Source organism: Macaca fascicularis, chromosome 8 (genome assembly GCF_037993035.2).
Source record: "Macaca fascicularis isolate 582-1 chromosome 8, T2T-MFA8v1.1".
Lineage (NCBI taxonomy): Eukaryota > Metazoa > Chordata > Mammalia > Primates > Cercopithecidae > Macaca > Macaca fascicularis.
Window position 1 is genome coordinate 42,321,318 of NC_088382.1, and position 25,683 is coordinate 42,347,000.

General features: G+C 47.9%; 1 protein-coding gene across 18 annotated transcripts in view; it reads left to right on the forward strand.

The window, feature by feature from the left end:
- PLEKHA2 (pleckstrin homology domain containing A2) overlaps positions 1-25,683 on the forward strand; it is a 91,954-nt gene that overhangs the window by 34,175 nt on the left and 32,096 nt on the right. For 9 of the 18 annotated variants that reach the window (XM_073998657.1, XM_073998661.1, XM_073998659.1 and 6 more), the window contains 2 exons: positions 208-371; positions 19,061-19,117. In XM_073998657.1, coding sequence (XP_073854758.1) covers positions 231-371; positions 19,061-19,117 — 198 coding nt within the window. In that variant the 5' untranslated portion in view covers positions 208-230. Of the gene's footprint in view, positions 1-207; positions 372-19,060; positions 19,154-25,683 lie in introns of all 18 variants that reach the window. The other 9 variants (XM_045398165.2, XM_045398163.2, XM_045398162.2 and 6 more) reach the window with 3 other exon arrangements.

The window sequence follows — 25,683 nt, forward strand, 5'->3', positions numbered from 1 at the left end:
GAAAAGTGAGTTGAATACGTGTAAATGGATTTTTAGGGGTGCTTAACATTGGGAGAGGTTTCCAGGGTCTGGAGTGGAACATTTGGTGCCCCCACAGAAGGAAGTTGGTGAGAGAGTCTCAGCCCAACTTCCTGGAAAGATTCCTGCAGGTCCTGAGGCAGAGCTGCTTCATCTTCCTTCTCATCAGCACCTCCCTCCTGTGCGCAGGGTGATGAGAGCAGAGCCCAGGAATGCCTTATGTGGATCGGCAGAACCGAATCTGTGGGTTTCTGGACATCGAGGAGCATGAGAACAGCGGCAAGTTTCTGCGGAGGTACTTCATTCTGGACACCCAGGCTAACTGCCTCCTCTGGTATATGGACAACCCCCAGGTGAGAGGGTCAGTGGGAAGGGGCGGGGCGACTTGGGTGCCCCTCACTGCTCGGGAGGAATACGCACAGAGTTAGCCTCCAGGCCTAGGCTCATGAGCAACACAACCTGCTCATCAGCAGGGAGGGGACAACCCCACAACACACACACACACACACACACACACAAACACATTCACGTGCACACACACCACACACACCCCATACACACCACACACATGCACACACACGCACCTCATACACACACACCACACACACACCCCATACACACCACACAAACACACGCACACTCACCTCATACACACATCACACACACACCCCATACACACCACACAGACGCACACGCACCTCATACACACACACCACACACCCCATACACACCACACACACACGCACCTCATACACACACACCACACACACCCCATACACACCAGACACACGCACACGCACCTCACACACACATACCACACATACCCCATACACACCACATGGACACATGCACACTTACCTCATACACACATGTCACACACACACCCCATACACACCACACACACGCACCTCATACACACACCACATACACCCCATACACACCACACAGACACACATGCACACACACCTCATACACACATACCACACACACACCCCATACCACACACACACGCACACACACGCACCTCACACACCACACACACACCAGACACCATACGTGTACACACACACACCATATACACACCACACGGACACACACACATACCCCTCATACACATACCACACACACACACGACACACACCGTACATACACACCACACACCAGACACACCATACACATATGCACACACACCCCATATACACACACCACACATACACCACACACCACACACACACATGCACACACACCCCATACATACACACCACACACACACACAACCCATAAACACACACCAGACACATACCATACACACATACACACACATGCACACACCCCCCATACACACACAACCCATAAACACACACCACACATCATACACACGCCCACACATGCACACATACCCCATACACACACACTGCACACACATACACAACCCATACACACACCACACACACACCCTACAGACACCATACACACATGTACACACCATATACACACCACACGGACACACACACATACCCCACACACATACACACATGACACACACCATACACACCACACACCAGACACACCATACACACATGCACACACACCCCATATACACACACCACACACACACCACACACCATACACACACATGCACACGCACCCCATACATACACACCACACACACACACAACCCATAAACACACACCAGACACACATCATACACACGCCCACACATGCACACATACCCCATACACACACACCGCACACACATACGCAAACCATACACACACCACACACACACACAGAGACACACAGACCATACACACACCCCCATACGCACACCCCCACACACACCACACACGCCACACATGCATGTACCCCATACACAGACACACACATGCACACACACAGACACACACCATACACACATACACGCACATACCATACACACCCACCCCCCCCCCCACACACACAAAACCATCTCAGATCTTAGTTTGGAGAGACGGATGCTCTCCTGACCCTGGCATCTGGTGTCTGCTCTCACACCAGCCAGGATCTGCCAGTGAGATCCAAGTCCTGGATCCAGGCTCCAAGGCATGGCTTGCTTTCTGTCACTTCTCTCCAGGGCTGTGGCCTCTGGCTGCTCCTGCTCTTCCAGTCTGGGGGCCCCACCCCAGCAGAGAATGTGACCTGGTTCCCTGAGCTGGACACATGTTGGATTTCTTTGGTCTCCTGACTCAGGAAGTCCTAGAATCCTGGATTGGAGGTGCCTTTGGCGGTCACCCAGTTTTGTTTACTTGTGGTCTAGGTGAGAAGAGAGCCTCAGACACTGCACTGGATGTAGGCAGGAACATGGTCAGAATTAGGTGACTTGCTGAGCATCTTGTGGAGGTCAGGCACAAAGATGGAGGCCACCTACCTTTGACTGCTATGTCTGGGAGTCCCTGGAGTCACCACTGCTCTGGGAACAAGTTGCTTCACCCTGATTTGGGATCTCAAGGCTTTTCTTATTCTGGCCCTGAGTGCTGTTAGCTCTTTCCTTCCCCTACCCTTGAGTGATTTGGTAGAATGAACCTGCAAACGCTGACATGGCCTCTGAACAGCAAGGTCACAGGTCATGGCTGTGTTGGGATGAAGAAGGGTGTGGGGTCTGGAATTTGGCTCTAGTTCTGAGGTTTGGGAAGAGGAAATTCTGAATGTCCCTGGGATGGAGTTATGCTTTAAGATGCCATGTAGAAAACGAGTTATGTGACTCTCTAGGCCACTATCCAGGGACTAATCATCTAGTGGTCTTGGGCATTTGTCTTCAAGATTTGATAGCCAAGAGAAAAACAGTATCGATGCGGAAAACATACTCAGAAAGTAAGCTGCTGCTAATTGCCTTCTCCAGGAAGGATTAACCCTAAGTAGAACTGAGCCCTGTGTGGCACCCTGCAGCCCTGAGAAACCTGTTGCTTACTTTCATTTGAAGTGCCTACTATTCAGAATGAACCCTTCCTCGGCACACTGTGACACCTTCAACTCAGCCTGGAATGCTGCTGTTTGTCATGCAATGGGCCTGGTTTGCCTTCAGACCCTGCGATACCATTTTCCCTTCCTTTGCTCTTTTTTTTTTCTTTTCTTTGAGACAGAGTCTTGTTCTGTCACCCAGGCTGGAGTGCAGTGGCACTATCTCGGCTCACTGAAACCTCTACCTCCCGGATTCAAGTGATTCTCCTGCCTCAGCCTCCTTAGTAGCTGGGATTACTGGCACGTACCACCATGCCCGACTAATTTTTGGTACTTATTTATTTATTTATTTATTTATTTATTTATTTTTTGAGACAGAGTCTCGCTTTGTTGCCCAGGCTGGAGTGCAGTGGTGCTATCTCGGCTCACTGCAAGCTCCGCCTCCTGAGTTCACGCCATTCTTCTGCCTCAGCCTCCCAAGTAGCTGGGACTACAGGCGCCCGCCACCATGCCCGGCTAATTTTTTGTACTTTTTTAGTAGAGATGGGGTTTCACTGTGTTAGCCAGGATGGTCTCCATCTCCTGACCTCGTGATCTGCCTTCCTCAGCCTTCCAAAGTGAGCCATTTTGTTATTTTTAGTAGAGACAGGGTTTTACTGTGTTGGCCAGGCTGGTCTTGAACACCTGACCTCAAGTGATCTGCCTGCTTTGACCTCCCAAAGTGCTGAGATTACAGGCGTGAGCCACTACGCCTAGCTTTTTTTGTTTTTTTTTCAATTTGAGATCTTACTCTGTTGCCCAGGCTGGAGTGCAGTGATGCAATCATAGCTCAAACTCCTGGGCTCAAGTGATCCTCCCACCTCAGCCTCCCACGTAGCTGGGACTGCAGATGGGCGCCACCACACTGGGCTAATTATTTTTATTTTTTGTACAGATGGAGGGTCTCACTTTATTGACCAGGCTGGTCTCGAACTCCTGGTTTCTTTTTTTTTTTTCTTTTCTTTTGAGACAGAGTTTCGCTTTTGTCACTCAGTCTGGAGTGCAGTGGTGCAATCTGGGCTCACTGCAACCTCCATCTCCGGGTTCCTCCTGAGTAGCTGGAATCACAGGCACGTGCCACCATGCCTGGCCAATTTTTGTATTTTTTTTTTTTTGAAATAGAGTTTTGCTCTTGTTGCCCACACTGGAGTGCAATGGTACGATCTCAGCTCACTGCAACCTCTGCCTCCCGAGTTCAAGTGATTCTCCTGTCTCAGCCTCTTGAGTAGCTGGGATTGCAGGCGCTCGCTGCTACGCCCAACTAATTTTTGTATTTTTAGTAGAGATGGGGTTTCATCATATTGGTCAGGCTGGTCTCAAACTCCTGACCTCAGGTGATCCACCTGCCTCATCCTCCCAGAGTGCTGGGATTACAGGCATGAGCCACCACGCCTGGCCTGAACTCTTGGTTTCAAGCGATGCTCCTGCTTTGGCCAGAGTTAAGTCTTTGTTGCCAGTAGACTTGGCGTTGGGCACACCAGAGATGAACCTGAGTGACTTATGGGTCTTCACATTCTCTCTGCATTCTCCTTTGTGTACTTCCTCCCACTCACCTGCTGTGTTAGCGCAAGTCATTCGAATGGATTTTTGTTTTGATTTACCTGCTTCACGCCATGCTTCCCCACTAGGGCTGTGCTTTACCCAAATTGACTTGCTTGGGGAATCCTATCTGGCTGTTGCCAGCTGCTCCCTGAAGAGTTGGATCTTTCTTCATACCCTGGATCACAGACTGAGAGTTGTGCTGTCAGTGGCAGATCACCCAGGACCACAGTGGCACCATCTTGGAACTCGAAAATTGACAGTTGTCAGGATTCCCCTCACTCTGATTTGTTACTGGGGCCCAGAACCTGTGCTAAGCCTAGACGCTGTGCCTCAGGCTGCTTTCTAGGCTGTCTGGGGTCAGCCTCTGCAGCAGGTTCCCCCGGCCCAGGGCAGGCTCTTACTCTTTCCTGCCAGTTGAGCTCTCAGGGTGTTTTGTGGCAGAACCGTCTTTGAGTTTGAATGACCAGGCAGAACTCACTAGTGGCCCACTGCCGAGGATTCTTTATGTTTTCCCAGGAAGCAGTAGAGCTCACCTGGCTTGACATATTCTTGAAAAAGGAGTCTTGCTGTGATACAGAAATAATTCAGGACATTTTACTTCTTCAGTGGTTGGGTTAGTTCTTTGTTGTGTGAACGGCCAAACAGCCACTCCACGTTTAAGCGTGGATGTTTCAGATAAGTTATAAAATGGTATTAGTGAGCATTTATTACTGTGTGCCAAGCACACTTCATTGGGTTTTTATTTCATTCTGACAACAAGTTTAATTGGTAGTTATTATTGCCCTCATTCTGAAGATGAGGTGGGTGAGGCTGACAGGGGAAGAATTTGCCCGTGGTTACATAATAAAAAAGTAGCACAGCTGGGACTCTAACCCTAACAGTCTAACTGTAGTACCCCTGCCATTATTGCTGATAATGAGACAAGCACAAGGGTGACTGGGAGGATGGAGAGCCTGCAAAGGTAGTTACTGGTTAAGAAAGAGAAACCTGAGGACTCTCGGGGCTGGGAAGTCCTAGAAGGTAGGGTACTCGTGTGGCTTAGTTTTTGATCATAGTGTCCAGGATTTGATGAATATGTATTCATTAAATGAATGAATGAACAAACTAAAGAGGGCCAGGGAAGGAAGTGGCCAGAAGTCAGGTCGTTGGGGAATGTGGAGTGCCCAACATTGCTTTCCTGGGGTTGGGGACAGGGCCAAAATGGAATGGAAGCTCTGCAGAGAGGGACATCCTGGGGATTTTGGTCCATTCCTATGAAGAGAGGCATTGACAACTGTGTGTGGTCGTTGAACATCTTTATTTGATAGGGAAAAGGAGATCCCTGCTATGTTTTCTTAATTATTTAATAGGTAGTAATAAGCAGAAGATTTTCGGACCCAGGTCTCCTGTCTTTGTGTGTTGAAGCCACCTGGTAGGTGGTGTTCACTGAGCCTGAATCTGTTACTGCTGCTGCTACTGCTGTTGCTACTGCTGTTATTACTTACTGCAGCTTATACTTACTAAGTGGTTGCCATGTACGAGCCGTGGTGTGAAATGCTTTTACATGTGTTACCCCATCGAACCTCTCCATAATCCTGGGGCCTAGGGTCCATTGTCACTCTGCTCATGGTTGTGCAGGTGGTAAATGCAGCATTGGAGCCAGATCCATCGACTCGAGCGTGCAACCTCCCCTTTGTCTGCCTCCCTCCTCCCACTGACCTCTGTGCTCAGCCCTGTGCAAGGTCCTGTAGATGATGTGGAAAATGAATTCAATGAGGCTTTTGCCACCAGGAAGCTTCAGGGTTAGTTGGGGAGAGGAAAACAACACACACAAAACTGTGGTGCTAATAATCCTGGCATATCATGTAACAGGGTAGCATATCATTAAGTGCCAGTGCCAATGCCCGGATGCCAATATTTAGGTTGAAGGAGAAGGGGTTGCCATTTTCCTTTGCTGCCACCCATAAGGGAAAGAGGTGGCGTGTCATATGGAAAGTTCTCAGGCTGGGGAGATAAGAGATCAAGGTTGCAATCATGGCTCTGCCACTAAGTTGATTTACATCCTAGGCAAGTCATTTATCCTGTGGAGTATGGGCACTCTAGGTGGTCCTTTCACCACCACACCTGGCTAATTTTTATATTTTTAGTAGAGATGGGGTTTCACCATGTTGGTCAGGCTGGTCTCGAACTCCTGACCTTGAATGATCCCACCGCCTTGGCCTCCCAAAGTGCTGGGATTACAGGCATGAGCTACTCTGCCCAGCCTCTAGGGGATCCTTAATGTGCCTTTTATCCCTTCATTTCCTGAGAATAGAAGGAGATCCTGGAGTTCAACAGCATTATTAACACATATTTACTAAATTTATTCAATGTGCCAGATGCTGATCTAAATACTGTGGCTACATCAGTGAACAGGACAGTCTTTGCCTTCATAGAGTTTATATTGTCTTCGGGGAAATAGACAATTGGGGTGGGGAGAGCTGGGGGCTCCCTTTGTAGAGAAGGTGTCACTAGATCCAGATGTTGAAGAGTGTGTGAGGTTCATTTTTGCTATACATTATTCATGTTTGCAGAGTATTTTGTGGGTTTTCACTTACTTTTTAAAATTTTTATTTATTTATTTTTTAAAGACAGAGTCCCACTCTGTTGCTGAGGATCCAGTGCAGTGGCATGATCTCAGCTCACTGCAACCTCCGCCTCCCAGCTGCAAGAAATTCTCATGCCTCAGCCTCCCGAGTAGCTGGGTTTACAGGGCCTGCGCCACCATGCCCAGCTAGTTTTTGTATTTTATTAGAGATGGGGTGTCACTACATTGGCTAGGCTGGTCTCGAACTCCTGACGTCAGGTAATCCACCCACCTTGGCATCCAAAGTGCTGGGTTACAGGTGTGAGCCACTATGCCCGGCCCGGTTTTCATTTCCAAGATGTCCTTTGATTGTTATACCCACTCTGCCCCAAACAGAGATGAAGAGAAGGAGGGTGTTCTAAGTTGGGGAAACAGCAGTCATTGTGGGGCAGAGGTGAGCTCGCTTGGTTGGAGGGGCATTTAAGGTCGTCAGCGTCCCCAGAAGAAGACCCTGAGACTAGGAGTCAGGCGCTGAGACAAGATCTGTCAGGAAGTTCTTTATTGAGGAAATGTTCCCGCGGGGACTATGAAGAGAGCTGGGGAAGGAGGACAGGGAAGGGAGGAGGCCAGCTCAGGTGGAGGGTGTGAACTCGGGTGGAAGTCTGAGCAAGGGATGGTTTCACTGTGGGCCTGCAGGAGCGCTGGGGTGAGTCATTCCTCAGTTTTGTCTCAGGGAGCTGGGCTTTCGTGTGCCTGCACCGGGCAGTAACTGGCTCCAGCTCTGCACATGTGGGCAGAACGGCTTCCAGCAGCCCAGAGGCAGTTCTCTGAAGCAGAGCTGTGGATGCAGGCCATGGAAGGCACAGCCAAATGGCAAAAAGAGATGGAGGGAATTTGGGAGGCCAGTGGCAATGTCTGCTAGATGGGCATATGGTAGGGGCGTGTTGGGGATCAGAACACACAGGGCCAGGTGCATCCTTGAATGTCTGGCAGAATTTAGAATCAGTGTGATTAAGTAACGAATCAAGGCTTCTCATACAGGCAGTGGTGACTCTAAACTGATATAGAACAAAAACCCATTAGCTAAAAAGGACCCATCTAAATGGAAAGTCTCAGTATTATTGATTATGGACACTAATTTGGCTAATGCATTTAAAAATCAATATGTTGACATATCAAGCAAACATTTTTTTAAATTATAGTAAGGATATTCAGCATGAGATCTACCCTTTTAACAAAAGTTTAAATGCGTGATACCATATTGTTGACTGTAGGCATGATGTTACACAGCCAGTCTCCCCACTCTAGAACTTCTTCATCTTGCATGCAATCAGATAATTCTTAAACAGAAACAAATGCTGGCTTGATTTTCCTTAAAATATTACTACAATATTATGACACTAGCACTTGTATTTGAATTTCACATTGGTTCCCGTCATGACAGAGGAGATGAAATTCCTTAGGGCCACCCTACTCTAGTACAACAATCTGCAGAGTAACTATGTTTTAGTTGCAGAGTATTGCTTATAGTCCCCCCGCTTTCTAATGTCCATTTGGCTAAGTAATTGCAAGACTAAATTATATGGCCCTGAACAAAGAGTAAACAGAAGCGCGAAAAACAATATTGCACTAGATTGCTGGTCTTGTCAAATTTACTCTGTCAAATGTGTTTTTTCCGCTTTTTCCAAAAAATACGTAGATGCTTTTACTTTCCAAAGGCCACAATACGACTCATGGATCATCAAATAACCAAAAAGACTGTATTGCTCTTGGTAACCCTGGGATGCCGATGAAAGCCCTTTGCTTTTATTTAATTTTTTAAAATAAACTGAAAGCAGTCCTTTCCATTGATGGGGTGAAGAGTGTTAGCAGTGTTGGTAACAAGATGGATATTTGGTGCATTTTAGTAGAAAGCATACAAAGGTATGGGAGGAGTTTATAATAACACATAATGTGTAATTGACAATACTGTTGTCTTAAAGGCTACATGAAAATTGGCGCTTTTAAAAAATATATGTGAAACTTTCCTAAGCAAATTTTGGCCGAAAGCCAGGAATAATTTTTGCATTGTATGCTTCAACCTGTCAGAATGCCAAGAACCAGGAAATAACGTTCTTTAAAAATTGGGGAACAGATGCACGTGGTGCAAAATTTGAACTGTAGGGATGCAGAGTTACTGACAAATTTCTCTCTCCCACTTCTGTCCTCTTGGCAGGGGGGCAGCCAGTCTTGACAGTTTCTTGTGTCTGTCTGGAGATAATCTCTGCCCATGAGACTATCTCTTAAGATCATGATAACTTTCAGATCTTCAGCAATTGTTTGGGCAAAGTGTCTTAAATTCATGGATTTTGTGTGACTGGTATCTTAACTACCCACATAGACATGTGATTTCCAGAAGTCAGTAGAATTGCTGATGTGCTTTTGTCTATAGTGTGTTAGAGTAAGAACGCAGAATCCTTTGGTTAAAAAAAAAACCTCAAAAGAAGATTATAAGTGACAAATCTGTACTTTTACCAAATGCAAATTTTGCTAAGGGTAAAATTATTATTAAAGAGTACTTTTTTTTTTTTTTTTTAAAGAGACAGGGTTCTTACTCCGTCTCCGAGACTGGAGTGTAGTGGTGCAATGATAGCTCACTGCTGGATTTGACTGGGCCTGGTCAAAACATGTTTAGAATTAAAATTATATGTGGGCTTTTTGAGAGCTTAATGTAAAACAAAAAAGTGCAATTTTGCTTTATGTGTTTTCTGTAGCCATCGTGTTTTTTTTTTTTTTTTTTTTTTTTGTTAAAATACTTTGTGTCTTTATAACAGGATGTAGTTTGTCTAAATTTTAAAAAATTAAAAATAAGCCAGGTGCGGTGGCTCACACCTATAATCCCAGCACTCTGGGAGGCCAAGGCAGGCGGATCACCCGAGGTCAGGAGTTCGAGACCAGCCTGGTCAACATGGCAAAACCCTGTCTCTACTAAAAGTACAAAAATTAGCAGGGCATGGTGGCAAGCTACTCAGGAGACTGAGGCAGGAGACTTGAACCGGGGAGGCAGAGGTTACAGTGAGCTGAGATCGTGCCACTGCACTCCAGCCTGGGTAACAAGAGCGAGACTCCATCTCAAAAAGCAAACAAACAAACCAACAAAAACTAAGCAGCACATTGAAAGAATTGTGTTAAGAGTTAGCACTATGCAGTAGTAAAGTCCAAGCAGCTAAACAGATGGAAGCTATGAAACTTAGCAGAGGTTAAATAACTATTGCAAAACCATAGTAATGACTATTCTCAATTTTCTCAAAACTTCTCTTTGGTATGTTGTTGTTAGATTTTGCTTTACATTTTAACCTTCAGCATTTGTTCAATATATTTATTATATACATCTCTTTCTATATTTATACATCTAGTTATGTACCAAAGAATGGTATGGCCAGACATGGTGGCTCATGTCTGTAATCCCAGCCCTTTGGGAGGCTGAGGTGGGAGGATCACTTGAGGTCAGGAATTTGAGACCAGCCTGGGCAATGTAGGAAGACCCCATCTCTAAAATAAAATAAAATAAAATAAATAAAATAAAATAAAATAAAATATCAATCGTGGTGGTGTATGCCTGTAGTCCCACGTACTTGGGAGGCTGAGGTGGGAGGATCACTTGAGCTCAGGAGTTAGAGGCTGTGATCAGGACGGAGTACTCCAGCCTGAATTACAGAGCAAGATCCTGTCTGAAAAAAAAGTCATTTTATTAATTTATTATCTAAATTGTGTCTCTAAGGCAAAGGAGGTTATTGCATGTTTGGGAGACGGGTTCATATTAGATTTTGCTTCAGAGACCAGTTTTATTAGTTATATCAGTTGAGCACAGGGCAACATGATGAATATATTCATTAAGGAAACATCCATTTTTTGAGCCTCCTGTCATCATCCACAATATATGGTAATGATATCAGTGATCTCCACCTGTGACATTGTTGTTATGAAGAGTAAATAATGTATGTGAAAATGCTTTGATGAGTTTTAAAGTGCTACAGATGTTATCTGTTAAGAAAGTTTGTTCTGGCCAGGACATCGGGATGGATGGCGAGGTGGGGAGAGCTGGAGCTGGAGATGACAGCTGGGGATTTGTCACGGAGCTTCCTGATACGCCTGAGGTGGTGGGCATGGAGTTGGGTGGGGGGCAGGTTTAGAGGCCACATGGGGGAAGAATGTTTGAAAGTTTAGTATCTGGTTGACTGGGGAGAGGAGGTGGGATTACTGACAGAGATTGGGGAGGGGAGAGGGAAACCGATTAGAAGGTGGTGGGGAAATGACATTGAGTTTGAGGCTGGATTGAAGAAAGGGCTGATGGAGTTGGCTTATTGAGTTTACGGCTTTAGAACCATTTAAGTGGCCAGCAGTCAGAGTTGAGACCCAGATGCGCCCAGGAGATTGTCTGAAGTCCAGGCCTCTGACCTGGTCTTTTTTTTTTTTTTTCCTTTTTGAGATGGAGTCCCACTCACTCTGTCACCCAGGCAGGAGTGCAATGGTGCGATCTCGGCTCACTGCAACTTCCGCCTCCCGAGTTCAAGCGATCCTCTTACCTCAGCCTCCTGGGTAATTGGGATTACAGGTGTGCACCACCACACCCGGCTAATTTTTGTATTTTTAGTAGATACAGGGTTTCACCGTGTTGGCCAGGTTGGTCTCAAACTCCTGACCTCAAGTGATCCACCCGCCTTGGCCTCCCAAAGTGTTGAGATTGCAGGCATGAATCACCGTGTCCGGCCTGACCTGGTCTTTAAGTCTCTGTCACCAGAGTTGGAAGACGGAAATAAAGGGAATGGGGGGTGTGGCTGAGAGACTTAACACACAATGAAATTTATCCTGTCTAAAGCTGATACCGGTGTCTGTCAACAAGAAATCGACATCCAAGTAATAGAATGAAAACATTAAGCCCACGCAGCAGAGGATGGTATAGAATCGACTTCTCCTGAAGGGAAAGATTAAATACACAGTTTGAACTGGAGAATGGAGAGAGTAGCTATCAGCATGCCGTGTGTCCCTGTGTTAGCATCAGCCAGTGGACCTACAGGGCAGAGAGGAGGAGAGGTGTTTGGCATCAGAGCAGCAGGCAGAGCCACGGCCCAGGTCACCTGATGCCTGGGATTCGCTTGGCTCCCCTGCTTTGGTTGCTCATATCAGGGTGAGGGCTTTGGAATGTGGGGCAGCGACAGCTATGCTCCTCCTTCCCAATCCTGTCACACCGTTCTCCTACATTCAAATGTCTACCCCAAGCTATACCCCCTCTGTAGGCACATTCTTTTCTGTGAGTCTAGATGGCCGTGGCTTTTGGTGGCTGAGCTATGATTTTAGCTCACAAACAGCCATGTCAGCTCATGCTCTAGCTCTGGGATTACCAGGGACGTCCCCTCCCTCCTTCTCCTGCTAGCTGCTTTTTACTGTCTGCTGGACGCTCCAGGGGCCTGTAAGGGAAGGTCAGATGGCACCAGCATCTCTCCTTCCTTCCCCCTTCCTGCTCTGAATCCCTGGTCTATTGGAGTTTGGCACCCAAGAGCCAGTTGGACAAGTTTCTGCCCTGCCCAGCTTGGGCAATGACACTGGGCCTCTTTTGGTGTAACCCTGCTGGTCCTGCTCTTGTATTTACCTTTCGTTGATAATCAGCTCTTAGATAATGTCTCATGGGAGATGGCAGGGCCCAAAGGAAAGTGCATGGGATTTGGGAATCAGAAAGGGTTGTGCTTGAATACTGGCTCCCCTGCTTGCTGCCTGTGTGACCTAGGGCAGGTTCCTTCAGCAACCTCATGCTTAGTTTCTTCATCTGTGAAATGGGATTGTTAGGATTAGGTGACCACATGTGAAGATGCCTAGCAGCATGCCTGGCACATCATAATTTCTAAATATATGTCAGTTTCCTTCTTTCTTTCTCAGGCTGTTTCTTTGCCAAAGCACCAGATTGATGTTAGGAGTTTGAGCTGTGTCTTCATTTGGCTCCCTAAGGAAGTCACTTCCCCCAGTTGAGCCTTAGAGGACTCATGTGTGGTAAATGAAGAGGTATGCACAGAACCTTTGAGTGCTGACATGCTGTGAGTTTATGGATCAATAGTTGGGTCTTCTGGTCATTTCTGTGTTCTTTGTGACTCTCACTGGAAGAGGGGGAAGGGAGTAGAAGTCACATGGGTAAAAATTTCTCCTTCAACAAGAAATACTGCTGTTGCTAGAAAAAGGATTAACGTGGGAGGTGTGCCACATCCCTGTATGGACACCTCAGCTGCTTCCTTGGTGACGGAGAAGAATAAGCCATATATTTTCCCCTCCTAGGGAGCTGGCTCCTTCAAGGACCTTAGTGGCAGAAGAACTCTTGAGCAAAAAGGAAGGTACTGGCATTGTCTTCATAAAACCACATTTATTTATTTATTTATTTATTTATTTATTTTTGAGATAAATAGTCTGGCTATTTTTGAGATAAGGAGTCTGGCTCTGCCGGCCGGGCTGGAGTGCAGTGGCATGATCTCGGCTCATTGCAACCTTCGCCTCCTGGTCTCAATCAGTTTTCGTGCCTCAGCCTCCCAAGTAGCTGGGATTACAAGCACATGCCACTATGCCCGGCTAATTTTTTATACTTTTAGTAGAGATGGGGTTTCACCATGTTGGCCAGGCTGGTCTTGAATTCCTGACTTCGGGTGATCCCCCTGCCTCAGCCTCCCAAAAAGTGCTGGGATTACAGGCGTGAGCCACCGCGCCCAGCCTAAAACCACCTGTCTTTTAACAGGAACCTGCCCTGTGCCCTATGTGGTTTCTCAAAATTTAGAAGTCCGACAAGTGTACAGACCACTCCTGACTGGTAGACATCCTCATGTGGGATCACTGCCAGCCAGACACGGCACGGCACAGCATGGGAATCTCCATTCCCTCTTCCTCTCTGTCTCCTACCTTTACTCCCTCCTCTCTGTTGGCTGCTGGTGCAGCAGCCACGGTAACTCTGTGGGCTACTGGCTGGCGTGGCCTTTTCTCTTACCAGCTGCTGTGTCTCTGGGCCAGAGTTAGCAGGACCAGCTGGTGCCTGCAGCCATGACCTCCAACCTGGAGGCACATGGAATCCCTTGGGAGCTCTGGAAACAGGCAGGTGCCTGGGCCCTATCCCAGACCAGTTCAAACCCTGAGGATGAAGCATGGGTCTTAGTTTGTTTAGAAATCTCCCAAGGTAGCCAGGAGACATGGTGACTCATGCCTGTAATCCCAGTACTTTGGGAGGCCAAGGCGGGTGGATCACCTGATGTCAGGAGTTCGAGATCAGCCTGGCCAATATGGTGAAACCCCATCTCTACTAAAAATACGTAAATTAGCCGGGCGTGTTTGGTGCATGCCTGTAATCCCAGCTACTTGGGAGACTGAGGCACAAGAGTTGCTTGAACCTGGGAGGTGGAGGTTGCAGTGAGCCGAGATCATGCCACTGCATATCCAACCTGGGCAACGGAGTCATCTCAAAATAAATAAATAAAGATATCTCCCGAGGTGATTCACATAAGCAGCCCTCCAGAACTTCATTCCCCCCACCCACTGGCTGCACTTTGTATCTGCTCAGATGCCTTCATCTCGATGCTTCCTGTCCCTCTCGCTATGACCTATTCTTCAACTCTGCCCCTACATTTTTGACCCCCTTTTCATTGGGGTTCAGTCCTTTCCTGCCTCTTCTACCTGATCCTGATTCCTGTCCCACAGAGGCCTTGCCTAGGTCGTGGGAACTGCAAACTGAAGTGACCCCCAAATTGGAACCTGGGAGATGTCACAAGGAAACGCTATTTGCCAGTGGTGGGCAGAGCTGCATTGGTCTTCCAATACCTGATGAACTCGGTGGGCTTGTATGGACTGGTTGGGAACTTCACCACCGTGCAAATATGTTTTCATTTAAAAATTAAGGCGTTCCCTCTGTAAAGCAGTAAGATTCTACTCATGACCTTCGTGTGCTTCTGTCCAGTAGGAAGAGACCTAAACTCTCAGAAAAGCATACTCCAAATACAGAGTCCACGGCTAGATTTTGTCCTGTTGACCGGCTGTTCTTAAACTTGGGCCTGTTTAGGGATCACGTGGGAGCATTTTTAAAATGTCCATGTTCCGACCACATTCCATTTAATTCTCATTCAGTGTTCTGTGGGGGAAGCTTGAGCATGGGTTTTTTTTTTTTTTTTTTTAAATCTCTGTTTTCTTTTTAATAAATAGAGTCAGGACCTTGCTGTGTTACTCAGGCTGGAGTGCAGTGACACGATCATAGCTCACCGCAGCCGGCTAATTTCTTTATTTTACTTTTTGTAGAGACAGAGTCTTGCTATGTTGCCCAGGCTGGTCTCGAACCCTTAGCCTCAAGTGATCCTCCCACCTCAGCCTCCCCAAGTGTTGGGATTACAGGTGTGCGCCATTGCACCTGGCCATTCTTGGGGTGTTGAAAACAAGCTCTCCAGGAAATTCTGGTGTGCATGAAAGTTGGAGAAGGATTTGTGTGCGTAAATCCAGAGAGAGGGGAGGTCGGGGCAGGCTGGAGTCAGTTCAGGCTTCGGGGAGGCGAGTCTTGAGTTTATCCTTTTCCTAGAGGAATCTGAACTATGGCCAGGGAAGATGGGGGACAGCTTGAGTGGACTCCCCTCCCCAGCTCTGATCCCCTGCCCCTCCCTAGGTGCTGTTTCTTGGCCTTCCTACCCTGACACCTGGCTGCCCAGGCCCTCAGCTCAGGCATCCCCACTCTGTCTTCCTTGATCAGAAAGCACCTTCCTGGGGCTGCTGATGTGTCACCCTGGCAGTCAGCTGTCACCGTTCATCTATGTCCAGTCACTGGAGTGGACACTGAGTGTCACTTTGGATCAAGCTTCAAGGATCCTGGGGCTGTTTTCTCCCATGTCTCCCATTTCCCCTGGATGGGGAGGAAGGTGGGAGGGAGGCAGCATCAGACATGCGTCAGATTTTCCTGGCTTCTCCTGGTGTAGAGGACCTACAGTTGAGCCCAGGAGCAGACTGTGGGTGTGGTGTGGGTGAAGGGGTGAGGACCCCTGCCCTTCCCCCTGGGGTCCCTGGGCCTGGAGAGCAGCTGCGGCTTCTTTCTCTCTGAATAGGGAGAGCTGCCAGGGAGGCCCGGACAGAGGGTGGAGCAGCCCCCGAGGGGTAGAGGAGATGAAGTAGTTGAAACCTGATCAGCTCATAGTTGTCGTTCCATGTGGGTTAGCGTCTGAATGGTTCCCCAAATCCCACTTCATCACTCATAATTCAGGCTAGGACTCCTGAGGCCGCTGGGCTGTGGTTTGGGGTGAGGAGAGTGTGTTGTGCAACAGCGGCCCTGAGACTTGGCATTTGCATCTTGTAATCAGTGCTGTGGGAGGGGGATCGGGACTCCAATAGGAAGGGGTGGGCCCTCTCGTGTCTTTCCATGGAATTCTCCCCATCACCCTATGAAACAGGGTTTAGCATCTCCGTTGTATGGGTAAAGAGACTTGCCTATGGTTACAGAGCATTAATATCACAGTTAGAATTCCAACAGCTCAAGCTTTTAAAATTACCCCATGCCACTTCCAGGGCACTGCATCGAAAGTCAGCTTTGGTTTAGGCTTTGCCACCAATTAGGTGACCTTGGACAAATCCCCTCACTCACAAGCCACTTTCGTAAACTGCAAAATGGGGTCAGGGTGTGGACCCTTAGTCCCCAGCAGAGTCCCGCGGTTCTTGTGTCCCTGGAGCCCGTTGGTCTCCCTCCGTAAGTCTGACCTTGGGCAGTGTGGCGTCTTTGCCCAGAGCGGTTCTCACTGCCTTTTGGGAGCTGGGGCTCCTATGTGGACTCTGATTTAAGGGCTACAAGGCCTATCTCTCCCTACCCAATAGAGGTTTCCTGAAAAAAAACAAAACGAAAAGCAGTCACTATGTTGTTGAAAAAAATATAGAAGTGTAAATCAGACTGTCCACAGTTGACATGGCAATCTGGCTGTGAGAGGCAGCTCTTAGCTTAGTGCCTCATTGGCAAAGGGAAGAACATGGAGTGCAGAGTCTTTTAGTCTTTTCTAGGTCCCCCACTCTAAGATTCTCGGGTTCCGAGAATACTTTTTTTGTGGTATTATCCCCGTCCATTTTCTTGCTTGAATTTGCTTCAAACGACATACGTTAATTTAGATAGCTGGGGTTAGAAGGACTCTTACCTACCACCTGAGGAGACATTTACAGAAAAGAAGAAGAAAAAAAAATATGTATGTTTTTATAGAGACAGGGTTTCACTATGTTGGCCAGGGTGGTCTCAAACTCCTGGTCTCAAGCAGTCCTCCCGCCCCAGCCTCCCAAAGCGCTGAGATTACAGGTGTGAGCCACCACGCCTGGTCCACCGGAGACACTTCTTAAGGCTGTCTCCAGATAGGTCATTTAACTGATAATTCTTAGGTAAATTTACTAAATTCCCTTTATCCAAGATTCACCTTCTTTTATTGCTTTGAGAGGACCCCAGATAATGGAGACATCAGAGGTTTTTCTTGGCAACAATTTAAGAGGTCAGCAGGAGCTATGCACGGAGTCTCAGATTGATAGGGGAATGGTCTGCATTCGAAGCCCCACAGCTGTGATTTCTGACCTTGACCGTGACTCTGGCATGGGACTGCCCTGGGTTTTCGCTACTTCATCCCTGCCAATGGGGACGATAGAAAGTCAAAGATGGTGTGCCAGGGTAGAGCACATTGTCAGACCTGGTGCCCGTGAGTCTCCTGCTGTCGTAATAGTGCATTCACTTCATGTTTTATACTGTACAGACACCTTTCTTTTGCTACTCATAACAGCCCTATCAGGTGGGCTGAACAGATATATGTATTTTTTATTTCTATATTGTGTGAGTTTTTATCCTATGTATTATAAAAAAAGTTGAACTGGCATAAAACAGGACAGAGTCAGTGAGATCTCAGGGCACACGCAAAAACTATAACAGCTCACACTTGCTGAGAGCCTTCTACATACAGGGACAATTCCAAGTGCTCTTAAATGTATTTATTTATTTTTTTATTTTGGGGGGATGGAGTCTCACTCTTTCATCCAGGCTGGAGTGCAGTGGTGAGATCTTGGCTCACTGCAACCTCCACCTCCTAGGTTCAAGCAATTCTTCTGCCTCAGCTTCCCCAGTAGGTGGGACTACAAGTGCGAGCCACCAAGCCCAACTTTATATGTTTAGCAGAAATGGGGTTTTGCCATGCTGTCCAGGCTGCTCTCAAACTCCTGACTTGAGGTGATACTCCCACCTCAGCCTCCCAAAGTGCTGGGATTACAGACGTGAGCCACTGTGCCTGGCCTTCTTAAATGTATTAACTCATTTTTACAGCTTTCTTATGAGGTAGGTGCTATTATCCCTGTTTCACAGAAGGAAAAGCTGAGGCTTGGTGGTTAAGGAACTTGTTCACAGTGGAGCTCATGCTTTTTTTTTCTTTTTTTTTTTTTTTAGACATAGGGTCTTGCTGTGTTGTGCAGTGGCATGAACATGGCTTACTGCAGCCTCCATCTTCTGGGCTCCAGCAGTCCTCCCAACTCAGCCTTCCATGGAGCTGGGACTACAAGTGTGAGCCACCACACCCAGCTAATTTTGAAAATTTTTGTAGAGATGGGGTCTTGATATGTTATCCAGGTTGGTCTCAAACTCCTGGCCTCAAGTGATCTTCCCACCTTGGCCTTCCAAAGTGCTGGGATTATAGGCATGAACCACTGTGCCCAACCTGAGCACATACTTTGACCACTGTACTAGAGTATTTCTTTATAATAGATAAGGCTTGAGGGTAATGTTAATGTCACAGGTTTCCATCAGGAATCCTGAATCATTATCCAGGAATTATCATCACTGTTTCACAGGTGAGGAATGCAAGTTAAAGAATGGTTGAGTACCTTGCTCAGTGTTGCCAGGGAAGTGGCATAAACAGAGCTAGAATCTTGGTCTTCTGTCTGTTGGTGCTGTTTCCACAGCCTTACTTAAAATGAAAATTACGTGTCTTTCAGAATCTGGCAATGGGGGCAGGAGCTGTTGGAGCTTTGCAGCTGACCTACATCTCGAAGGTAATGTTGACCTGGAACTCTGGGAATTCATACTCTGTAAGTGGATCTGGTTTCTAAGCAAGGGGAAGTGTCCAGTCCTTTGGGCATTAGTATTTTGGGACGTTGCATGGTGTTGAAATGCTCCTCTGACCCCACACACTGCCTGTGGAAGCTTAGCTGCTGATGGGTGGCTATAGAGGTATGTAGTTAGCAAGTTGTTGGAGGGTGGACCTACAGCCTCTTACTCCTTGAACACATCAATCCATAATGCTCCCAGCTCCTGCACAGGAGGTGTTATGTGGTGGAGGAGCTGGGGTAGGGGTGGGACATGACCCATGACCTTTTTTGTAATTGGGACGAAAGAGAACACGAAAACAATCACCAAAAATCCAGCAACTGTGAAGGATTCTCTCAAAGAGTACAGTCAAACAGAAAGTGTTGGGGCTTCACTGGAATTTTACTATTCACCTGGACAGGATTACGGTGGAGGGAAGGCTAAGAAGGCCCTGAGAAGCTACTCAGATTGCCAGGAAGACATTCAGCAGCCAGATAACTGCTGGGGGTTGGGGCAGGTGGCTGCCAGGCCACCCCCAGTCCAGTTTGTACAGAAGGAGCTGGAGCAGGCCGTCTCTTGTGCTGAGAGCTGGGGTGGGGACTGGTTAACGGTGCCCACATGTAACTGTTGAATTCAGCTTCTATTAGTGGCCCCTCCCCGGAGCAGGCACCACTGCTGACCTGTGATGCAGCGGTGATAAAAAGGCCGGGAGATTTAGAGCCTCCCCAGAAAGAGGAACTCTTTGTACAGTGAGGAGAGCCAGGTGGCACCCCGCCAGCACTGAGGTTTCGGAAGTCCTGTGCTCCCCACACACCCTCACTGCAGGCCTCTTGGGAGCCTTTTCTGCCCTGCGCATCCCCTTTCATCCTCAGGGGCTTGGGGCCCGGGGGCCCCTGAGCCAAGGGTCTACTAGCTCCATCTTGTAACAAGCTTTGGGAGCCTTGCACCCTGGCGGGTCAGGAGATGAACCTGAAGGGGACTGGGGGACTCTGGAGGAGAGGACACCCTTGGCTGGAGGGGCAGCCAGCCCCTGTGCCTGTGGTGTGCAGGCAGAGTCAGGCAGACACAGCTCGGTACAAAGGCACAAGATGCAGGGCAGCATCAGGGCAGATTAAAGAGGGAGAGAATGACCTCAGGGAAGGGGGAAGGGCCTTTTCAAGTCCAGCCTTGCTAGCACAGCTGCCCGCAATTTGTGCATGCCTTGTGGTGAGAAATGTGGCTGTCTCCCCAGGCCAGAGCAGCCAGAGGCCCAGGCCTGCCCGCCCTCCCTGGCTTGTCCTTATCTTGCTGAGAGCTCCTGAGGTCATTTCTCCAGGAGGGTCAAAGATGGAGAATTGAGAGCAGAGGAGCAGAGAACCTCGCAGTAATAAAGGAAAACTGAAACCCTCTCCTGTGTGAGAGGGTTTGGGAAGACTTTTTTTTTTTTTTTTTGGTTGAGGAAGAATGAATTCAGTCTCCTGCTGAATCATGATTTATAAATGCAGCTCAGATGAGGGTTTTAGAGTTCTCAGCCTTGGAGGCTGCCTCATTTAGAAAGGGTGACCTGCTGTTTAGTCCCTTCCCGAGAAAGGCAGGGCTGGATGGGCATTTTGCAAAACCCACAGCTGCCACTGGGTCGGGTTACACAGAGCCCAGAGCCTTTAACTCCTGCCTGACTCCCTGCCAGAAAGCAGGGGGTTTTCCCAGGGTGACATTTAGCCATGGAGGCGCTGGCCTCTCCAGCTCTGCATTCCAGTCATTACTTGTTAACCCTTAGGTATTCCATCCTGGAGGAAAGCACTTGCCACCGTGTCAGGTGGCCTGGCCAGAGGGCAGTGTGTGGGCTGTCTGTTCAGGGTGTGTGCTTCTCTGCTGTCTGCTGAGGGCTGGTGTTGGGAAGATGAGGAAGGGCGTCTGGCCCTGGTCCTTTGGAGAGACAGAGATGAAAGTGATGATTGGATGTCATCCAGAGCATCGATGGCAACAGAAACAGTTCTTAGCAAACTAGAAAATAATTAAAGCTGCCCTTTGACCCCTGCCTCTACCTCACCAGCTGCACAGCCAACCCCACTGTCCCACCCCCAGCTGTGTCCCGGTTGTCAGGGCCTTGCTTTCAGCCACCTCTCAGAAAGAACTTGTGGGGGATCATGGATCCTTTTTCAAGGCTGATGAAATTCATGGATGCCTTCTCCAGGTAAATGCAGAAGTGTACGGACACACCCTGCTTTTGCCTATAATTTCAGGGAGCCCATTGACCTCCTGAAGCTGGTCCAGAGACCCCTATCCCATGTAGGTGGCTGCTACTCCCCTGCTCCTGATGCCACCTCGTGGGGCAAGGCCATCCCCAGATACCAGGGCAGAGGCTGCAGCAGAGTAGGAGACCTTGTTTTGCTGCCACTGCTTCTGCCAGAGGGGCCCCAGCTCCTCTTCCGGCCATGGGCAGACAGGGTGGGGCTGGCCCTAGCCGTGCCTGGCCGCTGACGAGCTTGCAGCTCCTGTGGTCTGTGTTTGATCTGATAAGCACAAGTTCCTGAGAGTCTGTTGAGCTGTGGAGCAGCCCTGTCTGCGTCACTCTATGGGGGACCTGTGCCCACTCCCTGCTCACATCCCTGACCTCTGCTCGCTGCTGGGGTGTTCACAGGACCCACCAGGCAACCACTGCTGTGCAGAGCCTCTGCTGTGGCCACCTCGACTGTGTGGATGGCTGCACCTTGGTGGCCTCACTGGAGTCAGATGGTCGGGTGACCTCACCCGCCTGCAGCCACACCTCTTCATGAAAGGAGGCGAAGCCACCACGTCTCCATGATAAGTTAGATTTCCTCCTTGCCTTTTTTTTTTTTTTTTTTAAATTTGAGACAAAGTCTCACTCTCTCGCCCAGGCTGGAGTGCAATGGTGCAGTCTTGCCTCACTGCAACCTCTGCCTCCTGGGTTCAAGCGATTGTCCTGCCTCAGCTTCCCGAGTAGCTGGGATTACAGGTTTGTGCCACCATGCCTGGCTAATTTTTGTATTTTTAGTAGAGATGGGGTTTCACCATGTTGACCAGGCTGGTCTTAAACTCCTGACCTCAGGTGATCTGCCTGCCTCGGCCTCCCAAAGTGCTGGGATTATAGGTGGGAGCCACTGTGCCCGGCCCCACCTTGACCTTTCTTTCCGTGGGACTCAACAACAGGTAGAAATCATTTCATTGTCCTCTTTTGCCACTCTGTGGCAAAGGGGAATAGTGTTTTTACTCTGGCTTCACCTATTGTGAAGCTGATCAGAGACATTGAGGGTCTTACCCTTGCAATGAGCCAATCAGGGCAGAACTAGAACCGATGCTGTTAGTTCAGCAATGTGTTGGTAAGCCATTAGACATGAGGCCAGTGATGGTTGTACACGCATGCACTCACGCGTGCACTCTCACATGCTTCCTAACCAAAACTGGATAAACAGAGGAAAACAAACAAACACGAAGCCAGACTGTCTCTTTGAAGGCTCCAGTTCCCATAATAAACCCATGGGTAGCATTCTCACAGCACAGGCTGGCGAATCAGTTGTAGTCAAAATGAGCATTTGTTATCCAAGCAGTGAAAACTGTCCGCCTGTGGTGCTCTCTCTAGTCAGTGACAAATAGGAGTTTTTCAGAGAAAAGGCAATTCTCCTAATAAGCCAGAAAGGGTCTTGGAGTACCCAGCTTTTCAACGTCCTTCTAAAGCTGGAAGTAGACTGGGCACAGTGGCTCATGCCTGTAATCCCAGCACTCTGGGAGGCCAGGAGTTCAAGACCAGTTTCAGCAACATAGCGAGACCCAGTCTCTACAAAAAAAAATTAAAAAATAAAAATTAGCTGAGCATGGTGGCGAGTGCCTATAGTCCCAGCTACTTGGGAGGCTGAGTTGGGAGGATCGCTGGAGCCCAGGAGTTTGAGGCTGAATAAGCCATGATTGTACCTCTGCACTCCAGCCTGGAGACAGAGTGAGACCCCATCTCTTAAAAAAAAAAAAAAAAAAAAGCCAGGCGTGATGGCTCATGCCTATAATCCCAGCACTTTGGGAGACCGAGGTGGGTGGATCACCTAAGGTCAGGAGTTCCAGACTAGCCTGGCCAACATGGCGAAACCCCATCTCTACTAAAAATACAAATAATTAGCCCGGTATGGCAGTGGGTGCCTGTAGTCCCAGCTACTTGGGAGGCTGAGGCATCGCTTGAAGCTGGAGGGGCAGAGATTGTAGTGAGCCGAGATCGCACCATTGCACTCCAGTGCCTGGGCGACAGAGCAAGACTCTCTCTCAAATAAATACATAAATAAATAAATAAATAAATAAATAAATAAAGCTGGAAGTAGAAGGGGAGACATGAGATAGGTGGGTTCTGAGGGCTGGGATGGCCAAACACAGTTCTGCTGTGGTCAGGATTATTCTGAGATCAGGGGCAGAACAACTAGGAGTTACAGACCAGAGGACTGCGGGAATATGGATGCCGAGGGCCAAAGCAAGAAAATGAATTACTGACAGATCAATACTCAGGTGTAAGCGAGACAGAAGCCTACGCCATGGTCCAGATTGAATGGGGGGCTGGGGGTCAGAAATCCAGGAAGCAAGATGCCTAGGAGCCTGGGCTATTGTGTTAAGGAGCCACCAGCGTCCTCTTACCCTTGAGTTGACACACAGAGGAGTTTGGATCCTCTGTGTCCGAACTTGGGATAAGTGGGTTTACCTTTGCTCAAATTTTCATTTTTTTAGGTCTTTCTTAGGCTCTATGGCTTCCACCTCACATCTTGAAATGCACATCCCTTATTAAATATAATTGGCCATAGTATGTATATAAAATATTTGAAAGGATTTTAATCATTTTACTTTTGGAATGATTTGGCTCTGAGTTACTCATCCAGTTTGTAACCGGCTCTAATTTCTGGGCAGTCATCTTGCACACACACAAAAGGATTCTTGTGAGCTAAGAAAATCTAAAGTATCCTTTTTTTTTTTTTTTTTTTTCAGATAGAGTCTCACTCTGTCATCCAGGCTGGAGTGCAGTGGTGGGATCTCGGCTCACTGCAACCTCCGCCTCCCAGGTTCAAGCGATTCTCCTGCCTCAGCCTCCCAAGTAGCTGGGATATTACAGGCATGTGCCACCACACCCAGCTAATTTTGTATTTTTAGTAGAGACAGGGTTTCACCATGTTGATCAGGCTGGTCTCGAACTCCTTACCTCAAGTGATCCACCCACTGTGACCTCCCAAAGTACTGGGATTAAAGGTGTGAGCCACTGTGCCCGGCCCAGTACCAATTATTTTCAAATGAAAAATTTTTTAATGTTTCATTGAAAAATTAATGACGTTTACTTGTATAATATCTTGTATACATTTAAATAATTGTCAGGGAGGTTGATATAATGTTATGTAGGCATTAATTAACACTAGATATAGCATCTTCACTTTGTGTGTAGGAGGCCAGGTTTTCAGGTTTCATACAGTTTTGCAAGCCCAGAGAAACTCATGGGCCCTCAGCGTTTTGCCCGTAGTTCCAGGCGGGACACCGCCTGTGTTGATGTGTGGAGTGAAGCTTTAAAGGAAATGAGGTATCAAAAGCTATAAATAATCCCTCCTGAGTTGAGCAGATTCTTTGTGGAGGAATAGCTGTCTTACCTGCACTATCATATTTAACCCTTATGTTAACCCTATGAAAACATGGCATTATGATCCTTTATTTGATAGAACAGGAAGTGGAGGTCATTCAGCTTCAACACCTGTCATTTGAGACTCTCTGTCTCTCACTGCCTGACCTTCTTTTGATCTTTTATAAAATGCTACCTCAGTTCCCATTTATTTGGGGCAATATTAATTTTGGTTAAGGAATCTGGGCAGGTGTATAGCAAGAACATAGAGCCAAGAGTAAGAACCTAGACAGACTGGTGAGTCAGTCATTGTTAGACCCTAACTGCTGTCAGCCAGGAAGAGACTTTCATTTCAATTCAGGACTTTTTCTTTAGCACCTGGCTTCTGATGACACTGCCCATTACAGTGGGAGCCAGCTGGTTGTGGTGGTTCATGCCTATAATCCCAGAACTTTGTGAGGCTGAGGCAGGAGGATCACTTAAGGCCAGGAGGTTGAGACCAGCCTTGACAACATAGCGAGACCCCATCTCTAAAAAAAATAGAAAAATTAGCTGGGTGTGGTAGCACACACCTGTAGTCTAGCTTCTCAGGAGGGTGAGGTGGAAGGATCACTTGAGCCTGAGCAGTCGAGGCTACAGTGAGCTGTGATTGCGCCACTGCACTCCAGCCTGGGTGACAGAATGAGATAGAGTCTCATTCTGGGCTCAAGTGATCGTCCAGCCTCCTATCTCAAAGAAAGAAAACCCAAAAACATCCACAAACAAATAAAATAAAGTGGGAACCACTCCTGGAGCCCCTAGGTGAGGACACATTGAAGAATACCCTTGGCTGGAAAGGGATGGAGAGAATGGTATCCAGGGGAGGACTGTGACATCATGTGAATAGTCCCCGGCCTAGGACCCATGGGAAGGTGACTGTCTCTTTAGAGGCCCAGTGGTGGAGGCTCCCTCCAGGGAGGC